Raw genomic sequence first — 24936 nt, 5'->3', positions numbered from 1 at the left:
ACCTCCCTTAAAAGTAAATTTGTTATCTTTATAGATATACACATGTTAAACGTACGATAAAATAAATGTTGGACGTAAATTTTTAAAAATCGACCGCATTGTCTGCGTTACACATCTCCTATAACTTTTGCCCACGCGTTGGGCTCGCATTTTGGTATAGTTTGTGGGTATCGTCATAAGGTGTACCCGTCTCCAGCCGACATCGTTCTTGCGTGGCTTGGCCGGTGTCCACGTGCGCCCATCCCGTTCCCACTCTTTATACGGCCGTCTGCATAATAATCCTTGTGCCGCAGCCGGGAAGCGTCTGCCAGCCCCCGACGACGAAGAGAAACTTGGAAGCGTGGATTCTAATTGTCGACAGGCTCCGATCTAAGCGACCCTGACAATTGCTCGCTCGCTCGCGCTATCCTCCTCCCCTTGTTTGGTCCCGTCGATTGATTCCCTGGAATTGCTTCTAGGTTTTTGTTCCCGGAGAAGCGGCAGGGGGGATCATGTTGCGGCGATTCGTCGATCATCTACTCGCTGTCACCAAGGAGTTCGTTCCGTTCCCGTCTTTTTTTTCATTCATGCGTGTTTTTTTTTTTACTTTTTGAATTCGTGTTGAAATAGTGTTCCCGTGATCGGGCTTATGCTGGTTTGAATGTCTCTTGGAATTTGATATGCTTGATTTATTTTAGTTGAATTACATTTCCCCCCTAAAATGCATTTTAGATGAGTAGGTGCCCTCTGTGATGAAAGATGCTGCCTTTCTTGTTAGAAGGGGAAAAAAGGGAGACGGGGTTGCGTTACTTCCTTTTGCCTCCATACCAATCTTACGATTTGACTACTGTGAAATATTTTCTTAGAGATGCAATATGGAGGGTATCAATCAAAATTTGATCTTATTGGGCGTTAAGAGAAATAAAAGAAAGGAAGATACATAAGCCAATTCATTAGGTGGAGTTGTGAGAAATGGATAATAATTTTGAAAGGGGGTTGGGATGCTAGAAATCAAGCTAGGGTGATAAGGCTAATTGGTCAGTTGGCTTTGCTTCTGTTCTAAACCTTGTCTTGAGGGCTAAGATTGTATGCCTATATTAATATTTTATCATTTGGTGTTATTGTGTGTTCAGAGAAAGAAAAGCAATGCAAATTCCATGGGTGGAGTTATAAGAAATGGGGATTATGAAAGAGGGTTGGAAGTGGGATACTAGAAATCCAGCTATGGTGACAAGGCTAATTGATCAGTTAACTTTGCTTCTGTTCCTAAGTTTGTCTTCAGGGCTTCTATTGTATGCCTAGTAGCAGTCAACTTTTTGAGTTTACCCCTTACGTTGATTCCAGGAGACTATTCTACTTTATTCGAAGGAATCTGAATTAGCAGACATACATGGGATTTAAACTGCAGGAATATCTTGTCATATGTGGAAATTTATTAGAATGGAACTCAGATTAAACTCAATCCTAGCCGTGGCTTTTTTTTTCTGACAACTACAACTGCTAACACACTTCATCCACATCTTTTGATATAGGGATACATATAGAAAAGTATTAAACATGAACTTCTTAATCCATTTTATTAATTTCTCTTTTATGTCATGTTTCTTTTAACAGTTAATCAAAGATTAGTTTAGTTTGAGTTCTTTTTCATTTCTGTATTTGAGAGTGAGGATAGAAACATTGTATATTTGGATGTGGTTGGACTTTCGTGGTTTATATGCAATGTTACAACTTTGGAAGTTGGTATGGAAGCCTGTCTAGCTATCATCTTTTGTAAAGAACAAATATGCTTTTGCATTATGTTTTCTGTCAATGAAAGAAAGTGCTCCTAGCATTGTGATCTATGGTTAAAAATCTTCTTGAATAATGCCCATATTTCTGTATTTGTATAGATAAGTTTGCAAAGACTAGTCTGTAACTGAAAGCAAATTTCATGCTACTACCTTAAAAGACAAACTTTTTAGGAGTGTATGTATATACTATTGGAAAGTGTTGAAAATAAAATCAATCAGTCAAAATGTTGGCATGATCTTAGGAATATTTAAGCTTAGCTTTTAGGAAAGTTAATTAATTCTAATTAGCTATTTCCTTTTTTAGTTCCTTTGTATATCTGTAAATACAGGGCATGTAAACTAATTTGAAATAGGATAAAAAGATACAACAATCTTTCTGGTATCAGAGCTACTTCTTGTCTTCTTTTTTTTTAAAACCCTAGCAACCAATTTCTTTTCTTTCTTTCACCATGTCTAAAGTTCTCGATTCCTCTCTTATTGTGACCTCTAAAACCACTGAAACCGAGAATTCCCATGTTGAGTCTCATCATATTCAAATCACCACAATCCGACTTAATGAAGGTAATTTTTTGAGATGGTCTCAATCAGTTAGGATGTGCATCCGAGGGAGGGGAAAGATCGGATATCTCACTAGTGGAACCAAAGCACCTGCAAAAACAGGTCCAACCTTTGCAACGTGGGATCCAAAGAATTCTATGGTAATGGGCCTAATGGCTTGGTTGGTCAATTCTATGGAGGAAGACATTAGTGTCAACTACATGTGTTACCCCACTGCTAGAGAGCTTTGGGATAATATTTGTCAAATGTATTATGATCTTGGCAACCTGTCACAAGTTTATGAGTTGCAGTTGCGTCTTGGAGAGATTTGGCAAGGGGGAGGTAGTGTGACAAGATACTTCAATATCGTGAAAGGCCTATGGCAAGACTTGGATCTATTTATTGATGATTATGAATGGAAAAGTATTGAAGATTACATTCATCATCGAAAGATGGTGGAGAATAATAGGATTTATAAATTTTTGGTACGATTAAATGTTGAATTTGATGAAGTAAGGAGTAGAATAATTGGCAGACAACCCCTTCCATCCATTAGAGAGGTATTTTTTTTGAAGTACGGCGCAAGGAAAGTCATCGGAATGTTATACTGGGCAAAAAGGGGACCGGTGAATCCCTTGAAAGCTCAACATTAACCGTTACTGATGCTAACGTTGCTCAGTCAAACGGTAATCATTGGAAAACTGCAGGAAAACCTCAAGTTTGGTGTGATTACTGTAATAAACCACACCATACTTGAGATACTTGTTGGAAACTTCATGGGAAACCAACAAATTTAATGCTCTGTTTATCTAAAGGAGTGGACGATGGATGAATGAAATAAACCTAAGGGCACGAGAAGAGAATGGAAAAGGAAAGAAATCTCTTCCTCTGCATGCTTGTTTACCTTGATTGAGGAAGGTATATGCAATGTAATTTTTATAACTGAAAAAGGGTACATGCATCATTTTTTGGATATATGGTGTAATTTTGTGAATGAAAAGGGGTACATGCGTCATTTTTTTCATCCGTTGCTTTCTACTTGATTTTGAGATGATATATTTTAGCTCTAAAATCATCCGCTGGATTGTGTTTCTCTTCCTTATTAAAATTTTAATGAAGTAAATGACGGAAACTTTTTCACTGTGAAAATATTTCCTTAGTTTTGCTTTCCGCTCTCCCAAGTAAACATAGCATAAAGGGCAGCAAACCTGGTGACAAAAACAACTTTGGGACTTTTTTAGCAAATGAAGCCGAGGCTAGTTTCTTCATCAAAGAGTAGGTGGATCAACTCTTGAAGCTGCTTAAATCTAATCCAATATCTGGTATTCCTAGTGGTCTCTTACACAATTAGGTAATACTTCCAAAACTCTATCCAGCACCTTCAAGTCCACACCTTGGATCATTAACTCGGGTGCATCAGATCATATGGCAAATTTGTCCCATTTATTTGAATCTTATATTCCTTGCTCTGACCATAGAAAAGTTAGAATTGCATATGAGAGTTTTTCACCTATTGCAAGGCAGGTTCAGTCAAAATTTCATGAAAAATTGAATTGAATTCTATCCTTCATGTTCCTAAACTTTCTTGCAATCTTTTATCTGTTAGTAAGTTATCGAAAGCTTCTAATTGTTGTGAATTTCAGGACCAGAATTTTGGGATGATGATTTGTGGTGCTAGGATGTTAGGAGGCCTCTACTATTTCCATGACAACTCTTCTTGCAATAAACAAGCTCATGGCTTAAGTGGTAGTTCTAATTCTACCTTTGTTTGTGAAAAATTATACTTTGGCATCATAGACTAAGAAGTTGGATTGCAATTCCTTTAATTGTGATGCTTATCATTTATCAAAAAGTTATCGAGTTTCATATGAGTCAAGGCCTTATTGTGCATCAAGACCGTTTTATTTGATTCGGTGATGTTTGGAGTCTCTCAAAAATTACTACTTCAACTGGAAAAAAATGGTTTCACTTTTATTGGCGATCATATTTGACTTTGTTGAATTTATTTGATGAGCGAAAAATCTGAAGTTGAAAAATTATTCAAAGATTTTCACACTATGGTGGAAACTTAGTGTCAAACCAAAATAAGCATTCTTCGAACTAATAATGGTACTGAATACTTTAACACTTTAACGAATGCTTGGGGGCATTTTAAAGGGGAAAGAAGCATTGAACACCAATCCACTTGTTGTGTTACTCCTCAACAAAATCGACTACTTGAAAGAAAAAACTGACATTTACTTGAAGTTGCCCGAGCAATAATGTTTTCTATTTATGTTCCAAAGTATTTATGGGGGGATGCAGTTCTAATAGCAAGTTATCTGATTAATAGGATGTCAACATGTATCTTAAATTATATAATACCTTTGTATAGTTTGAAAAAGATTTTTCCTAAAAATAGAATATGATTTGCCATTAAAGGTATTTAGTTGAACTGTTTTTGTCCATATACCAAATCACTTGCGTTTAAAGCTTGCTCATATAGTTGAAAAGTGCATTTTTCTTGGCTATGCTCCTAATAAAAAAGGATGCAAATGTTTGAACCCAGATAAAGAAGGAGGGTTGCGTTAGGTTGTCAGCCAGCGTCAAACTATGGCAAATATTCAATGAATGAATCCATTAAACTATTGTGCTAATGCTAGGTTGTTCCCCGGAAGGAACGCGTTGCAGGGTCCGACTGTAACGTCTCGGCAAGGACCGCTACATCTCTAGAACTCGGGTGTAGTAATAAATATGCAAGAGTTCGCGTTACAGGGTCCGACTGTAACGTCTCAGTAAGGATCGCTATATCTCCATGAGAACTTGGGTGTAGTGTTAAATAGGCAAGAGTTCTCACACCATAGGTTGGATAAGAACAAATATGATAGGAAAACTAATAATCTAAGATTTGAAACATGGAACATAGGAACTCTCAATGGAGGTAGTAGATATGATGATTAGGAGAAAAATTAATATTTTGTGTGTACAAGAAACAAAATGGACAGGCGAGAAGGCAAAGATGATAGAGAACTCGGGTTTTAAGTTATGGTACACTAGAAAGAGTAAAGTAAGAAATGAAGTGGGTATTATTGTAGATAGTTTGTTAAAGGATGAAGTTGTAGAAGTAGTTAGAAAAGGGGATAAAATTATAGCCCTTAAGATAATAGTGGCAAAAGAAACTATGAACATAATTAGCGTATATGCACCACAAGTAGGATTAGATGAAGCTACCAAATCAAGGTTTGGGAGGACTTAGATGAAATATTACAAAATATTCCACCAAATGAAATGATTTTAATAGGAGGTGATCTAAATGAGCATGTCGGAGTGAAAAATGAGGAATATGAGAGAGCACATGAGAGTTATGAGTTTGGAACGAGGAATGAGGAAGGGAAAACTATATTAGATTTTGCGATAGCATATGACCTTATATTAGCTAATACGTTTTTTAAGAAAAGAGAAGAACACTTAGTCACATTCAAAAGTAGAAATAATGAATCGTAAATTGACTTTCTTATAGTTAGGAAGAAGGATAGAAAGATTTGTAAAGATTGCAAAGTCATCCCTGGAGAAAGCTTAACTACCCAACATAGGATAGTAGTGTTGGATATACGCCTCAAACATAGTATCAATAGAAAGAAAATATATACAGTTCCTAGAATTAAGTGGTGGAAGTTAAATGATGGGAAGCAAAATATATTTAAGGAGAAGGTAGAAGTACAAGCGTTAGGTGAAATATATAATGACTCTAATACAACATGGGATAAGATGACATTAAAGTTGAAAATAATAGCTAAAAGTGTACTCGATGAGTCAAAGGGACATGCACCATTAAGTAAAGAATCTTGGTGGTGGAATGAGAAAGTCCAAGAGAAAGTGAAGGAAAAACGAATAGCTTATAAGGAATTATATATTTGTAAGAATGAGAAAAACTTAAAAAAATATACAATAGCCAAGAAAGAAGCTAAGAAAGTAGTGAGTGAAGCAAAAAATGAAACTTTTGAACAGTTATATCAAAAAATGGATACAAAAGAAGGGGAAAGAGACATTTATAGAATAGCTAAAGTGAGAGAAAGGAAAATAAGAGATCTTAGCCAAATAAAATGTATTAAAGATGAATGTAATAGGGTATTAGTAAACGATGGAGAAATAAAAGAGCGGTGGAAGAGATATTTTCATCAACTTTTTAACGAAGGTTTAGGTGACCAACTTAACTTAGGTAATTTAATTAGGTCAAATGAACATAGAAATTTTAATTTTTATCGTAGAATTCAAACTTCAGAAATAAAACAAACTTTAAATGAGATGTACAATGGAAAAACTGTTGGACCAGATGATATTCTGATAGAGGTATGGAAGTGCTTAGGGAAACAATGTATTGAATGACTTACAAAATTATTTAACATGATATTGAAAACTAAAAAAATGTCTGATCAATGGAGGATAAGTACTCTAGTTCCCTTATATAAGAACAAGGGAGACGTACAAAATTGTGCAAACTATAGGGGTATTAAACTAATGAGTCATACTATGAAACTTTGGGAAAAAGTAATAGAAAAAAGATTAAGGAAGACTACTCAATTTGGGTTCATACCTGGAAGGTCGACAATAGAAGCTATACATCTTCTTAGACAATTAATTGAAAAATATCGGGAGCAAAAACAAGATCTACACATGGTATTCATTGACTTAGAAAAAGCTTATGATAGAGTCCCAAGAGAAATTATATGGAGAATTTTAGAAAGAGAGGTGTTAACGTAACATATATTGAACTAATTAAGGATATGTATTGTTGGAATAAAAAGTTTTCTTCATATTCATAATATTTCAGGAGAATTACATATGCTTATATAGCCACATAACCCTAAGCATCACCTTATTTACAAAAGATAAAAAGACTTATCTACCCTTGCTTCTCACAACACTCCCCCTCAAGTTGAACATATATATCAAACATGTTTAACTTGCTAAGAGAAGAGTCAAACATAGCTTGGGGTATAGCTTTTGTAAACATATCAGCAAGTTGGTCCTCAGACTTAACATAAGGCAGACTTAGCTCTCCAGAATCAAGTCTCTCCCGAATAAAGTGACGATCAATCTCAATGTGTTTAGTCCGGTCATGTTGTACCGGATTATTTGCAATATTGATTGCTGCCTTGTTGTCACAATACAACATGAGAGGTAATTCAACCTTTAATCCCATGTCTGTCAACAGAAAACTCAACCACAACATCTCTGCAAGACCATGTGCCATGGCTCGATATTCAGCTTCAACACTGGATCGTGCGCAAACATTTTGTTTCTTACTCCTCCAAGTTACCAAGTTTCCTCCCAAAAAAGTGCAATAGCCAGAAGTGGATCTTCTATCATCTCGAACAGCAAGCCTTTTCCAGGACATGATTTCAAGTACCTTAGAATCCTGTCAACAGCCTTCATGTGGATAGTTTTAGGAGCATGCATGTACTGACTTACTACACTAATAGCATAGGTGATGTCAGGCCTAGTCATAGATAAATAGAGTAATTTTCCAACCAGCCTTTGATACGTTCCCTTTTCCAGACTTGTAAGATCTTCCCCACTGGAACTAGTAAGATCATGATTTACTTCTATAGGAGTAGACGCTGGCCAAGAACCCAGCTTCCTTGTCTCTTTGAGTAAGTCCAATACATATTTTCTCTGACATACATAGATTCCTTTCTTTGATCGAGCGACTTCAATACCCAGGAAGTACTTCAATGATCCAAGGTCTTTAATTTCAAATTATGATGTTAACTTGGACTTAAGAGCCTGGATTTCTACCTCATCATCCCCTGTAACTATCATATCATCAACATAAACCAAAAGAATGATAATGCTGTCCTTTTTCCTTTTTATAAAGAGTGTATGATCAACATTCCATTGTTTAAAACCAAACAATATCATGATTTTGCAAAACCTATCAAACCATGCTATGGGAGATTGTTTAAGCCCATACAAAGCTTTTCTTAGCTTGCAAACCTTTCCTTTTGTTTCAATTCCAGGCGGTGACAACATGTATACTTCTTCATAAAGGTCACCATTCAAGAAGGTATTTTTAACATCTAACTGAAATAGAGGCCAATCATATTGAGCAACAAGAGAAAGAATTACCCTGACCGAGTTCAACTTAAGTTTCCAAGTAATCTACCCCATATGTTTGGGTGAATCCCTTGGCAACAAGTCTGGCTTTATATCTAATCACTTCACCCTCTGAGTTATACTTGATAGCATAGACCCATTTAGAACCAACCAAGTTCTTCCCCTTTGGGGGATCAACTAAATCCCAAGTACCATTTCTGTTAAGAGCCTCCATTTCTTCGTTCATTGCTTCCTGCCACCTTGAATCCCTTACAGCTTCATAATAGGAAGAAGGTATAGCATGATTTGATAACTGTGAAACAAATGCATGATATGAAGGAGACAAACGAGAGTATGAAACATGGTTGGAGATAGGATGTTGAGTACATGACCTGACATCTTTTCTAATAGCAACCGGAAGGTTCAGCTCATTCATATTTAGAGGTGCGGTTGACTCAACTGATGAGGATAACTGCTTCACAGGATCAAGAGCCAGAGCATCCGATTCAACTAGTCGATCAATAGTAGGTTCTTGCTTGTGTCTTCGTCATTTATAAGTAATAATATCGGGTGAAGACTGTGTTCCCAGTGATGGAGCATCTTTTCCGAGTGATGGGGCATCTTTTCTATTTTCTATGACATCCAGTGGAATAGGAGAAGAAACCACTTGAGGAACTTGAGGAGCCACTTGAGGCACAAAGGAAGAGGTAATATTCTCCCCCTGAGGATGAGACTGAGGAGAATAATAGGACTCAGACTCAAAGAAAGTAACATCCTTCAAGATATATCTCGTCCTAGTAATAGGATCAAAGCACTTGTAGCCTTTCTGGCAAGTGGAATACCCTATAAAAACTCCTCGTATAGAACGAGGATCAAGTTTAAAGGATTTGGGACCAAGGACATGTATAAAACAAAGAGAACCAAAAACCCGAGGTGTAAGGGAGAACAACTCTACGCTAGGATGAAGAATAGTGAGAGGACACCGGTTCCCGAGACCTTTAGATGACAATCGATTGATGAGATAAGCAGCGGCAAGAACAGCATCAACCCAGAAATATTTGGGTAAGTGACGTTGAAATAATAGTGCACGGGCTGTTTCAAGAATATGACGATTCTTTCTCTCGGCCACTCCATTTTGTTGTGGTGTGTAGTGACAAGATGACTCATGAAGAATTCCCGAGTCCTCAAGAAAAGTATTTAGAGATTGTGCAAAGTACTCACGGGCATTGTCAGAACGAAGAATCTTCACCTTTGAGTTAAATTGGGTTTCAACCATTCTATAAAAATTTTAAATGAGACGAGGAACTTCTTCCCTAGTTTTCATCAAGTAAAGCCATGCACAGTGGGTGTAGTCATCAATAAAAGAGAGAAAATATCGATAGCCATCCAAAGAAGTCACAGGAGAGGGCCCCCACACATCCGAATGAACAAGATCAAATGGAGACAAACTCTTCTTTAAAGACTCAGAAAAATGTGTTCTACAATGTTTGGATAACTGACAGATTTCACATTGAAATGACTGAAGAGAAACAGAAAAGAACAGACTAGGAAATAAAATTTTCAAAGACTGAAAAAACAAATGTCCCAACCGAGAATGCCATAAAAGAATTTCTTGATGCTTAGTTCCCAAACACTTGGCTGCAGATTTCAGAGCAGATGTTGTTTCAAGCTGATAATAATAAAGACCCCCTACTTCACGGAAGTCCCAATCGTCTGCTTGGTCTCGAGATCCTGGAAGACACAATGATTAGGGAAAAAGGTTACAGAGTAGTGTAGTTGTTTAGTAATGCTAACAGAAAGTAAATTAATAGAGACGGATGGAACGTGAAGTGCAGAGGATAGGAAAAAATGATCTGTAAGTTTTGTGGAACCTTTGCCAGCAACAGTGGCTTTGGTTCCATCTGCAATGATCACCAATGGAACTCCAATTTTCCATCCGGTAGTAGTCAAACTCATCCCACAGTCCTTTCAGAGTAGCAAAATAATTGGTGACTGACATAGAACCTTGTTCAAGTTTGAAAATTTGACTGCTGATCTGATAAGTACGCAGTATATCATGTCGACGTCCATACATCTGCTCCAGTGTCTTCCACATGTCGTACGCTATTTTGTTATGAAGAATGACTTGTTTGATGCCAGAATTAACAGAGTTAAGCATCTAAGTCATTAATTGAATATTGTCACGCCGCCAAGTGCGAAAGCTAGGATTCTTTTCATCTGGTTTCACTTTAGTGCCATGAAGAATATCAAGTTTATCATGGCCTTCGACATAAAGTTCAACAGCAACGGCCCAAGATGCATAATTTGTCTGACAATTTTTCTGATACTATTTGAAGACCGGACCCTTCAGTGCCTGCCATTGTGAAAAAATTTTCTAGAAGGGGCGGGGCAGTAGACTGGCTGAAGAAAAGGAATTCGAGACAAGGTGAAGTGCAGGAGATCGTGATGAAGAAGGGAAGAAGAAAGCTTGGTCGGCGCCAGGAGATCGCGATGAAGAAAGGAAGAGGAAAGCTTGGTCGGCGCTAGGGCAAAGAGGAAGAAGACGCGCCGACGACTAGGGTTAGGGTTAGGGATCAGAACTTTACTCTGATACCATATTGGAATAAAGAGTTTTCTTCATATTCATAATATTTCAAGAGAATTACATATGCTTATATAGCCACACAACCCTAAACATCACCTTATTTACAAAAGATAAAAAGACTTATCTACCCTTGCTTCTCACAACATGTATGACGATGTAACGACCAGAGTAAAGACTTCAGGTGGAGTAACTGAAGCATTTCCAATAAAGATAGGGTTACATCAAGGATCAGCTCTAAGTCCCTATCTTTTTACACTAATTATGGACGAACTCACTGCGCACATTCAAGACACAGTACCGTGGTGCATGTTGTTTGCAGATGCTATTATTTTGGTAGATGAGACACATGAAGGAGTAAATGCTAAACTAGAATCTTAGAGGGAAACACTAGAAGGGAAATGTTTTAAGCTTAGTAGATTAAAGACAGAATATATGGAATTTAAGTTTAGCAATATTAGAAGTAATGAAACAATTGTTAAGATAGGAGAGGACGAGTTGCCCGAAACCGAGAGATTTAAATATTTAGGATCATTTTTACAAAATGATGGAGGGATTGAGAGAGATGTCTTATATAGAATACAAGCAGGATGGGTGAGGAGGAGAACGTCGAGTGTTTTATATGACCGTAAAATACCTCTTAAACTTAAAGGTAAGTTTTATAAAACCGCAGTTAGACCTTCTATGTTATATGGAGCTGAATGTTGGACTATGCCTCGAGCACATGAGCAGAAGATGAGAGTTGCAGAGATGAGGATGTTAAGGTGGATGTGTGGACATACGAAGATGGACAAAATAAGAAATGAGAGCATTAGAGAGAAAGTCGAAGTTGCATCTATTAAGGAAAAATTCCGAGAGACACGTTTAAGATGGTACAGACATGTAATCAGACGACCAATAGATGCTCCAGTTAGGCGATGTGAAACTATGATAAACATGCATATCAAACGAAGAAGAGGAAGACCAAAAAAGGCTTGGTTAACAACAATAAAATAAGATAAAATTTATTTAAATATAGATGATGATATAATAGGAGATAGAGCTCAATGACGTAAAAGGATTCATACAGCCGACCCCACCTGGTGGGAAAAAGCTTTGTTGTTGTTGTTGTTGTATGAAGTAAACCAAGAAACATGAGTTTTAACTAATGAAAATAAAGAAAACCCTAGTTTATTGGTGCCAAGTGTAGATGATTTATAGACAGGGGGGAGAAATACTACGAAAGATTCCTAATCCTTTGCCTGAGTTTTGTGTTTTTAGCCGTAAACATTCTCGTCAAAACGGTGAGGATCATACAACTATCCCTGTGCAAGTTCAATCATCACTTCCGAAGTTGAGTCAATTGGACACTCAAAACTCTATAGGTAATTCTCCTGTTCCAGCAACCATGCTTCACAATAATATACCTATTGCCATTAAGAAAGGTGTTCAAACATGTACTAATCATCCTATTGCCAAATATTTGTCGTATCATAAGCGCTCCAACAATTATAGGGACTTTGTCTCAAATATTACTCACTTGTTTGTGCCAAGAAACATCCAGGAAGCTCTAGATCACTCGGATTGGAAGTTAGTAGTTCTAGGAGAGATAAATGCTCTTCGAAGAAATGACACTTGGGAGGTTGTTGACTTACTAGTTAGAAAGAAAGTAGTGGGCTGCCAATGGGTGTTTACCATTAAGTGCAAAGTTGATGGTAGTGTAGATAGGTACAAAGCTAGACTTGTAGCTAAATGATTTACACAAACACATGGAATCGACTACCAGGAAACTTTTGCACCAGTTACAAAAATAAATTCAATCCTAGTTCTTATCTCTCAGTACATTTTGATTGGCCTTTACACCAATTAGATCTGAAGAATGTCTCCCTAAATGGAGACGTAGAAGAGGAAGTGTTCATGGAGTTGCCACCGAGATTCAAGAAAAAACATGGAAGAAATAAAGTATGTTGCTTAAAGAAATCTCTTTATGGACTTAAGCAGTCACCAAGAGCTTGGTTTGAGCAATTTAGGAAGGCTATTAAAAGTCAGGGGTATTGCCAAAGTGAAGTGGATCACACCTTGTTTTTCAGACGCTCTAAAGGAGGGAAGATTACCATTTTAATCATCTACGTGGATAACATAATCTTAACCAGAGATGATCATGTTAAACTTAAAAGATTGAAAGAAGTGATTGCTAATGAATTCGAGATTAAGGAACGGGGAGTATTGAATACTTCCTTAGTATGGAGTTCGCACGATCCAAAGAGGGTATATTTGTTACACAAAGAAAATATGTTCTAGACCTTCTCAAGGAAGCCAAACCTGAAGTAGTTTGTAGAAGAGATCAGTACCAACCGTTAGTTGGGAGGCTTGTCTACCTTTTCGCATACTTGCCCTAATATAGCTATTTATGCACTCTCTAGGTCCAACACACTTCGATGCAGCTTTTAGAATTTTAAGGTATTTGAAGGGAACTCCAAGAAAAGGTCTATTGTTTAGAAAATATGGACATCTTCGAGTCGAAGCTTGCACCGATCCAGATTGGGCCGGAAGTGCCACTGATAGAAGATCAACTTTCGACTATTGTATATTTGTTGGGGGTAATTTGGGTTACATGGCATAGCAAGAAGCAAGCAACCTGTGGTTGCTAGAAGTAATGTCGAGGTCGAGTTTCAAGCTCTTGCTCTTGGTGGCTGTGAGACAATATGGATCAAGAGATTATTGGAAGAATTGGGAGTCTCATATTAATTGCCTATGAAAGTATACTGTGACAATAAAGCAACCATCTCCATTGCACACAATCCAGTTCTTCATGACAAAATGAAGTAGGTTGAGATTGATAAGCACTTCATCAAGGAAAAACTAGATAATGGTTTGATTTGTATGCCCTACATTCCAACTACTGAACAAGTTGTAGATATACTCACTAAAGGATTGTCATCGAAACAATTCGAGTATTTGATTGGCAAGCTGACTATGGAAGATATCTTCAAACCAGCTTGAGGGGGAGTGTTGGAAAGTGTTGAAAATAAAATCAATCAGCCAAGATATTGACATCATCTTAGGAATATTCAAAGCGTACAAATCTATAGCTTTTAGGAAAGTTAATTAATTCTAATTAGCTATTTCCTTTTTTAGTTCCTTTGTATATCTTTAAATACAAGGCATGTAAACTGATTTGAAATAGGATAAAAAGATACAACAATCTTTTTATACACACAGACAATTGGATTAGGAACTTATGAAGTATTGTTTGACACTCTGGCTTAACTAGTTATTATAATTATCCATAAATTTGATCCGTGGTTAAACTGTTTATTCCAAGATTTGGAAGAAATATTATTCTTACTCCTTAACCATGTCATTGATATTATTTGTTGTATATCAAAAAAGCAAATTCCTTGCTGTGGTTTTAATTTTCGGAAGCCCCATTTCGGCTCTCTCTTATGTAACCACCTAGGCGGACTTTGAAAGTGGTCTAGGGTGTTACATACACATATGTGGCTTACATGTGCAATTATAGTTTTTTTTTTTCTATTGGAATAAGTAGCTGCATTCACTTTTTGTTCTTGGGATTTTACCTTAATTAAAAGATAGTTTCTTTCTTGTTCCCTCCAACATTGTCTTGCAGGTCAGTGAAGACATTCACTTATGAATCTCTGATCAATATTGCAAGACTAATAAATGGTGTTTCAGCACTACTATTGTCCTTACTGCCAGGGAAGACCAACATTCTAGAGGGGATCCATGATTGGGAGCTCAGACCCACTTTACGTGGACCTCGCCTTCCTAGATGGATGGAGAAGTATGTTTCACGGTGCTTCTTTTTATATGATATACACTTAGGCTTTTTCCCCTTATTTTTCTTATTCTATAGTTAGTTATTAATTTTCATAAACCTTCTATACCTAATTTTATGATTCTGAAGTAAATTGACAATCCAACCTCATGAAAATCAACTACACGGTTGTTAAAATAGGTGCATCAGGGAAATGTTAGAATATAGTAATATATTTTAAGACCTAGGGAACTGAATGAGCTATCAACTACACGGTTGTAAAAATAGGTGCATTAGGGGAAATGTTAGAATATAGTAATATATTTTAAGACCTATGGAAGTGAATGAGCTAAAGCGTCTTGTTTCGATTAAATGGACAAGGCCATTTCACTTTGGTGATTATCTTATTTATCTTTTTCTTTTTTTGTTTATAGTCCTGAGCAAGGATCTCTGAGAATGATCATTGTGTCACTGGGCATATAATTCAGTAAAGAAAACTGGATAGAATACAATATGTTGTTTACTATTCGTGGAGAACCTATTGCTTACATTCTGTGAGACTGTTATGATTCTCTCCCCTTCAACTTTTTCTTTCTTCTCAGATTTGGGATGATAAGATTTGGAAGAAAAATAGTGTTTTTTGTAACACTCCAACTTTCTATCTTGCTTCACTTTCACTTCAAGTATGCAAGATTAACTTATTCATCTCTCCTATTTTTTCTCCCTCCAAATTTCCTTCTTTTTAGGGGTAGAAGCTGAAACTTTTGTAACTTTTGAAGGTGATGAACATAAGATGAAAATAGAGTGGAACCTTAATTTGATCATTGACGAGTATGTAATAGAATCTTCTTCAAGTGCTCTGCTTTTTCTGCTAGCTAGAAGCTACCTACATTATAATTAAGAGTTATTTGTTATAGATGCTGATATAAAATTTTAAACATCCCATCGACAACTTATATTCCATGCACTCTTCTACCAAAGCAAAACTAGAGTTATTCTTCTTTTGGATCTAAAGTAATTGTTGAATACTCCTGAAGATTCCCTTGATTGTAGGGATTATGATTGACTTTGATTCCCTTGATTGTAGGGATTGAGATTGACTTTGATTCCCTTGATTGTAGGGATTGAGATTAATTTTTTTTTTCACTCCTTATGTATATAAATAATTAAATTCCTACATATAAACATATTAATAGAAATATAGAAAGATTTTATCCCAACGCTTCTCGTTTCTCTTTTCTACATTCTCGTTTCTCTTTTTTACATGGTATCAAAGCCAAGTTAAGAGGCAAATCTTATTTTTTTTCTTTCTTCTTCCTTGCGTCGCAACATCGCGCACGCCTCTTCGCACGCATATCTCAGCCCCTCTTCGACAACCGCCCGATGCTGCCGCCCTCCTCTCCTCTTCGCGAACTGACGCCAGCGTTTTCTTGTGCCGTGAGTACACCGAGCCTTTCTTTGCCGTGTGCCCTCTACCTGCCCTTTATGCATACTGAGTTGATCAATGGCTATCTCCGACACTCCAAAGTCGGATATTTCAATCTTTACCAACCACATCCTGCACCACTCTCTTCTGAGCAGTTGAATGGTAAGAATTACTCTTCTTGGGCCTCTTATATTGAGCTTTGGCTTGTTGGACAGGGTTATGAGACGCATCTTACTCAAACCGAAGAGGATGTCCAAGTCGCCGATCGTCCTCTATGGAAAAAGGTTGACGCCCAGTTGTGTTGCATTATCCGAGTCACCATCCATCCATCTCTTACGGATGCCTTCTGCCCCAGGGCGTAGTGCAAACGGTGGGTGCATGACATCTCTGGCGTAATGGCCAGGGGTCGATTCTCAGGAACTGACGACCTGGGGTTTACCCCACCATACGCCTATGACCTATGTACCTGCATGTACCTCCCTCCATATCCATTGGGCCGACACTAGGGGGACCGCTAAGGAAGCGGATCTACCTTTTTTTTTCTTAGGGATATCTTTTGCACTCACAAAACCTGTAAAGCTGTTTCGACACAAGCTCAACAACTCTTTATAAACACCTCTCGGCGACTCTATCAGGTTTGTGAAGATCTAATGACCATCCTCCCATTAGGCTAAGGATTCAATGTCAACCTATCTAGGTTCAGTCTCTAGCCTTCTATGCGACTTCAATGAACTACTTCCACCTGCGACCACTCCTCTTGCGGAGCTTGAAAATTGAAAGAAAGTTTTTATGTCTCTGGCTTTGTATGGTCTGTCCACAGATTATTCTCATGTTCGCGATCAGATCCTGGGCAGCCCCGCATAAGCTACCATGGACAGTACCTGGGCAACTCTCCTCCGTGTACCTGTCAAAGTCTTGACGTTGCCTCCTTTCGTTCCTGTTGACTCGTCAACTTTGGTCTCTCGAAACAACAACAAACCTTCACCTCGTAAGGGTGGCAGAGGACGTCCTTGGTGTGATTACTGCCACCAACCAGGACACATGATTGATGTGTTGGAGTCTCCATGGTCGACCTCCTCGCATTGTTCAGATCGTTTAGAGTTCTGTCGCTTCTACAGCTTCCGCTGTACAATTGCCACTGGATCCGACCCCACAACCTAGCTATGATGATTTTCTGAAATGGTATGAGGATCGTTAGGCTTCAAATTCCACTGCTGTCGTCGCACACGTTGGTAATTCCTTTGCTGGCATATCTCGCTCTTCGGGTCCTTGGGTTCTTGATTCTGGGACCACCGATCATATGACTGGACCGGAGTACAGGGAGAATGATTGGCTTTGGATGCGAGTCTCATGGCCTATACAGGCTTCAACAACCCTCTCTTGTTGGTTTGACGATGACATCTCCACTTCTTATTCACGCTCAGTTGGGACATCCAGGTCTAGATAAGTTGAAACAATTACGTTCTAGTCTTCCTCACTTAGAGTCTTTGTCTTGTGAGTCATGTCAATTAGGAAAGCATGTTCGCAGTTTTTTTTCTCCTCGTACTATAAGTCGAGCTACATCCCCTTATGCTTTGGTTCATTCTGATGTTTGGGGTCTGAATCGTATTTCTTCTATATTGGGATCACGATATTTTATTACTTTTATAAATGATTTTTCCCGTTGTACTTGGTTATATCTGATGAAGGATCATTCCGAATTATTTTCTGTTTTTCAATCTTTTTTCCATGAAATCAAAACTCAGTTTCGTACCTTCTTGGCGTCTCACGGTGTGTTGCATCGCACTCCTCGAGACCACTCGGACTTTTCTTCTCCACTCTCACGTTCCTCATCAGTTTTAGGGCGATGCCATACCTACTGTGTGTTATCTTATCAATCGCATGCCTTCCTTAACTCTCCAGAGTAAAATACCTCATCATGTAATTTATCCTTATCAGTCTCTTCATCCTTTACCGCTAGGGTCTTTGGTTCTATATGTTTTGCTCATGCTATTAATCTTGGCATTGACAAGTTCTCTCCCCGGTCTCATAAGTGTGTCTTCCTTGGATACCCTCGGTCTCAGAAAAGGTATAAGTGTTATTCCCCTACTCTCCGTCGGTACTTTATCTCTGTTGATGTTACGTTCTTTGATTCAGTTCCTTTTTTTGGGCCTCACGCATCCCCATCCGAGTTCTCTTCTTCTCCGCCTGTACCAGTGACTGTCTTTTATCCTCCGGGGGCATCTCTATCACCTCCAACCCCATCTTCTCCTTTGCAGGTTTATCAGCGTCATCCTCGCCCTACTTTGCCGCTGCACATCACTGGCACTGCCATGGACACATCTTTGGAGTCAAGTCCTTCACCTCTTCCTCTGGTCCCGTCTCCTGAGTTTGATATTCCCATTGCACTTTGGAAAGGTATGCGTTCCACTCGTAATCCTTCTTCTCATTATATTTCCTTGAGTTATCATCGTCTTTCTCCTTCCTACTATTTTTGTCTTTCTTCCTTGTCGTCTGTCTCTCTTCCAAAGACTGCAAGTGATGCCTTGGCCCATTCAGGATGGAAACGAGCTATACTTGATGACATGTGTGCCTTGCAGCGCAGTGGGACTTGGGATCTTGTTCCTCTACCACCTGGGAAATCAGTTGTTGGTTGTCAATGGGTGTATATGGTGAAAGTTGGTCCAGATAACACGGTTGGCCGGCTTAATGCTCGCCTCGTCGTTAAAGGTTATACTCAAATCTTCAGATTGGATTAAGGGGATATTTTTTCTCCAGTTGCCAAGATGTCTTCTGTGCGCCTTTTCATGTTCATTGCTACGATTTGACATTGACCTCTTTATCAGTTGGACATCAAAAATGCATCCTTACATGGACCTGCTCGAGGAGGTCTACATGGAGCAACCTCCGTGTTTTGTTGCTGGGAGTCTTCTGGTCTTGTATGTCGCTTGCGAAAATCTTTATATGACCTCAAACAGTCACCCAGAGCATGGTTTGGTAGATTCAGTACTGTAATTCAACAGTTTGGCATGACTTGGAGCGAGGCTGACCATTTTGTCTTTTATTGTCACTCATCTACTGGTTGCATGTACTTAGTGGTTTATGTTGATGATATTGTCATCATAGGTAGTAATCATCTCGGGATTTCACAGGTAAAACAGCATCTTTTCAAACATTTCTAGACAAAGGATCTCGTCAAACTCAAATATTTCTTAGGGATAGAAGTAGCACAGTCTAAAAATGGGATCATCATATCCCAAAGGAAGTGTGCAATGGATATTTTGGAAGAAACAGGAATGTTAAACTCAAAGACAGTCAACAACCCTATGGATCCTAATGTCAAACTCCTGCCAAATCAGGAGAAGTCTCTTCTAAATCCTGAACGGTACAGACGATTAGTAGGGAAACTAAACTACCTTACTATGTTTACAGTAAGTGTAGTAAGTCAGTTTCTCAACTCTCCATACAAGAAACATTGAGATGCTGTGATTCACATTATTCGATATATCAGAGGCGTATCAGGAAAGGGTCTTTTGTATGAAGACAAAGGACATACTTGAGTTGTAGGATATTCTGATGCAGATTGGGCAGGATCTCCCACTGATAGAAGATCCACTTTTGGATTTTGTATATTTGTCGGAGATAACCTTGTTTCTTGGAAAAACAAAAAGCAGAATGTTATGGTAAGATCCAGTGCAGAGGTAGAGTATCGAGCTATGGCCATGTTACACAAATATCACTTATATGTGACAACCAGGTCACCATGCATATCGCCTCGAACCCAGTTTTTCATGAGAGGACAAAGCATATTGAAGTTGACTGTCACTTTGTCAGAGAGAGCCATATCTAGAGAAATATCTACTAGCTTTGTCAATTCAGATAATCAACTAGCAGATATATTCACTAAGTACTGAGAGGTCCCCGAATTGACTACATATGTAACAAGCTTGGTGCATATGATCTATATTCTCCAACTTGGGGGGAGTGTTGAATACTTATGAAGATTCCCTTGATTGTAGGGATTATGATTGACTTTGATTCCCTTGATTATAGGGATTGAGATTAATTTTTCTTTTCTCTCTTTATGTATATAAATACCTACATATAAACATATTAATAGAAACATAGAGTAATTTTTTCCCAACGCTTCTTGTTTCTCTTTTCTACATTCTCGTTTCTCTTTTCTACAGTAATTAATTAAAAAAATACTATTTTTTCTCCTATTATTCTTTTGTTCCCGAAGTAATTTTTTTCTCATTTGACAGCGGTGTTTCTTCATTCAACATGCTTGTTCATGAGTTGTCTTTAGATCCTGAAACTTCCTTAGATTCTTATTCTGTAACTGGTGAAGAAGATTATGATGAGAACATCTGTCCTACATCTCCAATGTCTCAGGCTTCAAGATTGTCGAATAGCAGCACAGTTAATAGATATGATCGGCGTTTAATACGTCTGATCAAAATTTTTCTAGCCTGGACGCTATGGCCAGTAGCCATTTTTCTGTGGTTCTTCAAATGCTTTAGGAGAGGTGGAGCAGCAGGCAACGTAAGTGTTAATCAATTTGCAAGCCCTCGCCTGACAAGAAGATTTCTTCAAACAAAGGATCATGTTCTTCAACGCACCACTGATAGGAGGCGAGGGGTAATTGAGGTATTATGATGGTAACTTTCCCAAACAGTTAATTTAGCAGACACATAATTTAGTTCAAGTATGATTACATTATTTTTTTACTTGTGTTATTTCAGTAAATTTGTTACATTTCTGTAGGATCTCCATCTAGCAATAGAAATATTCATTGAATCAGCCTTTCAAATTGCCCATAAGGCTGCACACTTGCTCCTCTCTCCTTCAGAAGTTTGTAGGAAAGTTGTTGCGTTGATCTCTTCTAATGGAGGTGCTGCGATTGATAATCATGACAGTAACATAGACATGGTTTTTCCAACAGCTACTATTGGTGATACTGATCCAACACCAACTGAAAGGAGACGCACACTTCATTACTCTCTTAACACTGATGCTCGGACATGCCAAGATGTCATAACTGAACTTGGGTAAGAGCTTTTATTATTGTTTGTTTTTGGTATCTCAGTATTATGTGGATGTCAGTAAAACTGAATCAAGTTATTGAAGTTAGATGTCTTGATTGAAGTCCATCATGATAGTTCCAAAATGTTCAAGATCTTTCTCTGATACCCACACACCTGCAGACACATCTACACTACCACACACCCAATGTCAAACACCAATAACGTGTGTGGCTGATTGGAAGTGATGAGTGAGTGTCTTGTGTGATCTTTCTATTTCTTAATGTATTATGTAGATGCCAATAAAGTTGGCAATCATGTTATTGAACTAAAAATTCATGGAAGTGCAACATTTTATTCTATATGGTAAAATCCATGTCATTGGGGTCTAAACATGGGTTTTAAGTGAGTGACACATGCCTTGTGTTTAGTCTTGCATAGAAACCTATCCTTCTCTACTCACATGCAAACTCTCTTTATCCCTCATGTGGAAACCATCCCACAGCTCTCTACTGTAGCTCTAGCAACCATGTCTGTGTTGATAGTTGATACTCTCGCCACCCAACGACTACTTATTTGCATATAAGAATTCAAGAATGTTGAGCCTTACATTGTGAAGATCCTACCACACTCCCTAAGTACTCTATTGAACCATAATAAGTTAAATAATGAATTTCAAAACATGATTATTTTAATTTTTATATTAAAGAGCACAATATTTTGTTACAAAAGTAAGACTGATACATTAGTGAATTACATTGTTGAAAAGATAGCGGACAAGCTAGATAGCGTGTTGGAATAGAGGGACCATATATAGCGAGTCAATATAATTAGCATTTATAAGTAGAGGAGACAACACAAGCTCTCCTTTGATTCGTGAGAAAAGGGAACTCAAAATCTTTTTCTTAGGAGACTATAAAGGAGAATGATTTTGTTGGGATCAAACTTGCTTAAAGTTGTTGCTGCAAAATTATATTTAGTGATAGTTTGCTTTTGGCTAGATACCACACGACACACTCATCAATGGCTTAATCGGTTTGTCTCTATGTGCATTGAGATAGATTAATAATAGTAGTAATATAAACAAATATGAACGATATAAGATAAGGTAAATGATGAACTCATCAAAATATGATTATTTTGATTTTTGGAATAGAGCCAATGAGCTTAGTTTAGTATAGTAGTTTATGTTACAAATCAAAAAGAAAGAAATAAAAAAATTAGGGTGTTACTTAAGTGAATTATATAGTTAAAAATACACTGTACAAGCTAGATAGTGTTGAAATGCAAGGACCATACCATATATTGTGAGCGAGCATAATTAGCATTCAATAGTAGAGGAGACAACACAAACTCTCTATGGATTCAAGAGAGAAGGGAACTCAAACTTTTTTCTTAGAAGATGGTAGAAAGGATTTTGCTAAAATATAACTTGCTTGAATTTGTTGCAAAATTATATAAAGTGATAGTTTACTAGTATTTCCTATATACTTGGTCTAACTCCTACAATATAAACTCATACATGGTGGACCAACGTTCTTTACAAACTATTTTCAATAAAGCAACTACAACTATGATGTAATTCTTAAACAAAAGATAAATACGTTGAAAGGTTGAATCATGTGTTATAATTAAGGAGGTTAATAATGATATGAAGGAATTCTTTGTTGCATGATTTGGAGAGAAAGAGAGATATGACATTAGGTTACGGGGTACACAATTATTTGGTTGAAGTTGATGTCACCGAGGGACTTTCTTATGCTACAAAGTTGTGGGAGGAAGCTCAAGTGATAAACAAAGGTGAGGAAAGGGGTGTGATAATCAAAGGTGATTTGGGAGAGATTGCGAAAATGAAAAAAGATAGGAAAGGTTATGGCTAATGATCCTGCCTGACGCCGATGAACAACTAACCAGTGAATAAGCGTCGATGTTGACTAACAGGGACTCGTGGAGCAATCTGTCGGAGCCTGGGAAGAGAGCACTAGATAGAGAGGATTAGAATGACGGTTTATGACAAGGGAGAATGAAGAAGTAGAACATGAACAATAGTTTTAGGGTTTAGATGCTTGTGTGTACCTTCGTCCATCGAAGTGGACTACCTTTTATAGGGTTACAGCTGTGCTCCTGGTGTCCCGAGATCCACGCTAGTGTTACCCACGCTCCCTGAAATAAATGACCACGTTGTCTGCCTTTCCCGGGTTAAATAGTCGACGTTCCCACAATCTTCGGAAACAACGACTAACCAGTGAATAAGCATCGATGAACAACTAACCAGTGAATAAGCGTCGATGTTGACTAACGGGGACTCGTGGAGCAATCCGTCGGAGCCTGGGAAGAGAGCACTAGATAGAGAGGATTAGAATGACGGTCTCCGACAAGGGAGAATGAAGAAGTAGAAGATGAACAATAGTTTTAGGGTTTAGATGCTTGTGTGTACCTTCGTCCATCGAAGTGGACTACCTTTTATAGGGTTACAGCTGTGCTCCTGGTGTCCCGAGATCCACGCTAGTGTTACCCACGCTCTCCGAAATAAATGACCACGTTGTCCGCCTTTCCCGGGTTAAATGGTCGACGTTCCCACAATCTTCGGAAACAACGACTAACCAGTGAATAAGTGTCGATGTTGACTAACCAGTGAATAAGCGTCGATGAACAACTAACCAGTGAATAAGCGTCGATGTTGACTAACGGGGACTCGTGGAGCAATCCGTCGGAGCCAGGGAAGAGAGGACTAGATAGAGAGGATTAGAATGACGGTCTCCGACAAGGGAGAATGAAGAAGTAGAAGATGAACAATAGTTTTAGGGTTTAGATGCTTGTGTGTACCTTCGTCCATCGAAGTGGACTACCTTTTATAGGGTTATAGTTGTGCTCCTGGTGTCCCGAGATCCACGCTAGTGTTACCCACGCTCTCCGAAATAAATGACCACGTTGCCCGCCTTTCCCGGGTTAAATGGTCGACGTTCCCACAATCTTTGGAAACAACGACTACATTATTCGCCTCTCTTGCGGGCAGCCGCTTATCACCTTAACTACTACCAATTGGGTGCGCTGCTCCGGTTTAGTTGAGGTGATTCAGATTCGGCACCATCATGGAGCCGGGGCCGCTTGGAGCTACGGCTACCTGGAGCTAGGGTCGCCTGGCTTTCCATTGACTTTGGCCGTCACCTCGGCAAAACTATTGACCTCCTTGACCATGTGACACTCTCAGATTACCTCCCGTATCAGTTGATGAAGAGGGAGGGAAGAAGATAACACCATAGAAGAAAGGACAAGAGTGGAGAAAGTTCCTCTTTTGTCTTGTGCGATATAAGGGACTTTATGGGGAGGAGAGGTGGTGTGTTATCATTGATATAAATTTTAGCCAATCTATAGAGTAAGGGATACTCAAGAAATTGTTCGGTCGAAGGTAGGGGGTAAACAATTATTTTGTTAAAGTTGGAGTTATTGAGGGACTTCTGCTAAGAGATGGGTGGAATCTCAGATGATAAAGGAGAGGGAGAAAAGGTGATGCATATAAGGATTTGATTTGGCCAATTTTGAATTTGAATTGTTTGGTAGTTTGTTATCTTTGATTTGCTATATTTTATTTTGGGCAATCAATTAATTGCAATTATATTTGCATATTTTGTTGCTTTATTTGGGGCAGCCAATTAATTAGGGTTATTGTATTTTTTGATTTGTTTATATTTCCTAGTTTTTTAGAGTCCCATCTATAAAAGTAGAGTCACGTCAATGTAATTGATCCGGCGGTAAAAATCCGGAACCCCATAAGGAGTCAACGC

At 38.2% G+C, this 24936-nt stretch overlaps 1 protein-coding gene across 4 annotated transcripts in view; it reads left to right on the top strand.

The window, feature by feature from the left end:
* Positions 1–269: 269 nt before the first annotated feature.
* Positions 270–24936, top strand: part of LOC121982227 (gastric triacylglycerol lipase-like) — a 41936-nt gene continuing 17269 nt past the window's right edge. The window contains exons 1-5 of one of the 4 annotated variants that reach the window (XM_042535193.1): positions 270–535; positions 3953–4052; positions 14576–14749; positions 20393–20777; positions 20895–21178. In XM_042535193.1, coding sequence (XP_042391127.1) covers positions 14742–14749; positions 20393–20777; positions 20895–21178 — 677 coding nt within the window. In that variant the 5' untranslated portion in view covers positions 270–535; positions 3953–4052; positions 14576–14741. Of the gene's footprint in view, positions 536–3952; positions 4056–14575; positions 14750–20392; positions 20778–20894; positions 21179–24936 lie in introns of all 4 variants that reach the window. The other 3 variants (XM_042535194.1, XM_042535191.1, XM_042535190.1) reach the window with 3 other exon arrangements.

This window comes from Zingiber officinale, chromosome 5A (assembly GCF_018446385.1).
Source record: "Zingiber officinale cultivar Zhangliang chromosome 5A, Zo_v1.1, whole genome shotgun sequence".
Taxonomy (NCBI): domain Eukaryota; kingdom Viridiplantae; phylum Streptophyta; class Magnoliopsida; order Zingiberales; family Zingiberaceae; genus Zingiber; species Zingiber officinale.
Note: the sequence above shows the minus strand (reverse complement) of the source record. Positions and strands in the feature narration are given on the sequence as shown.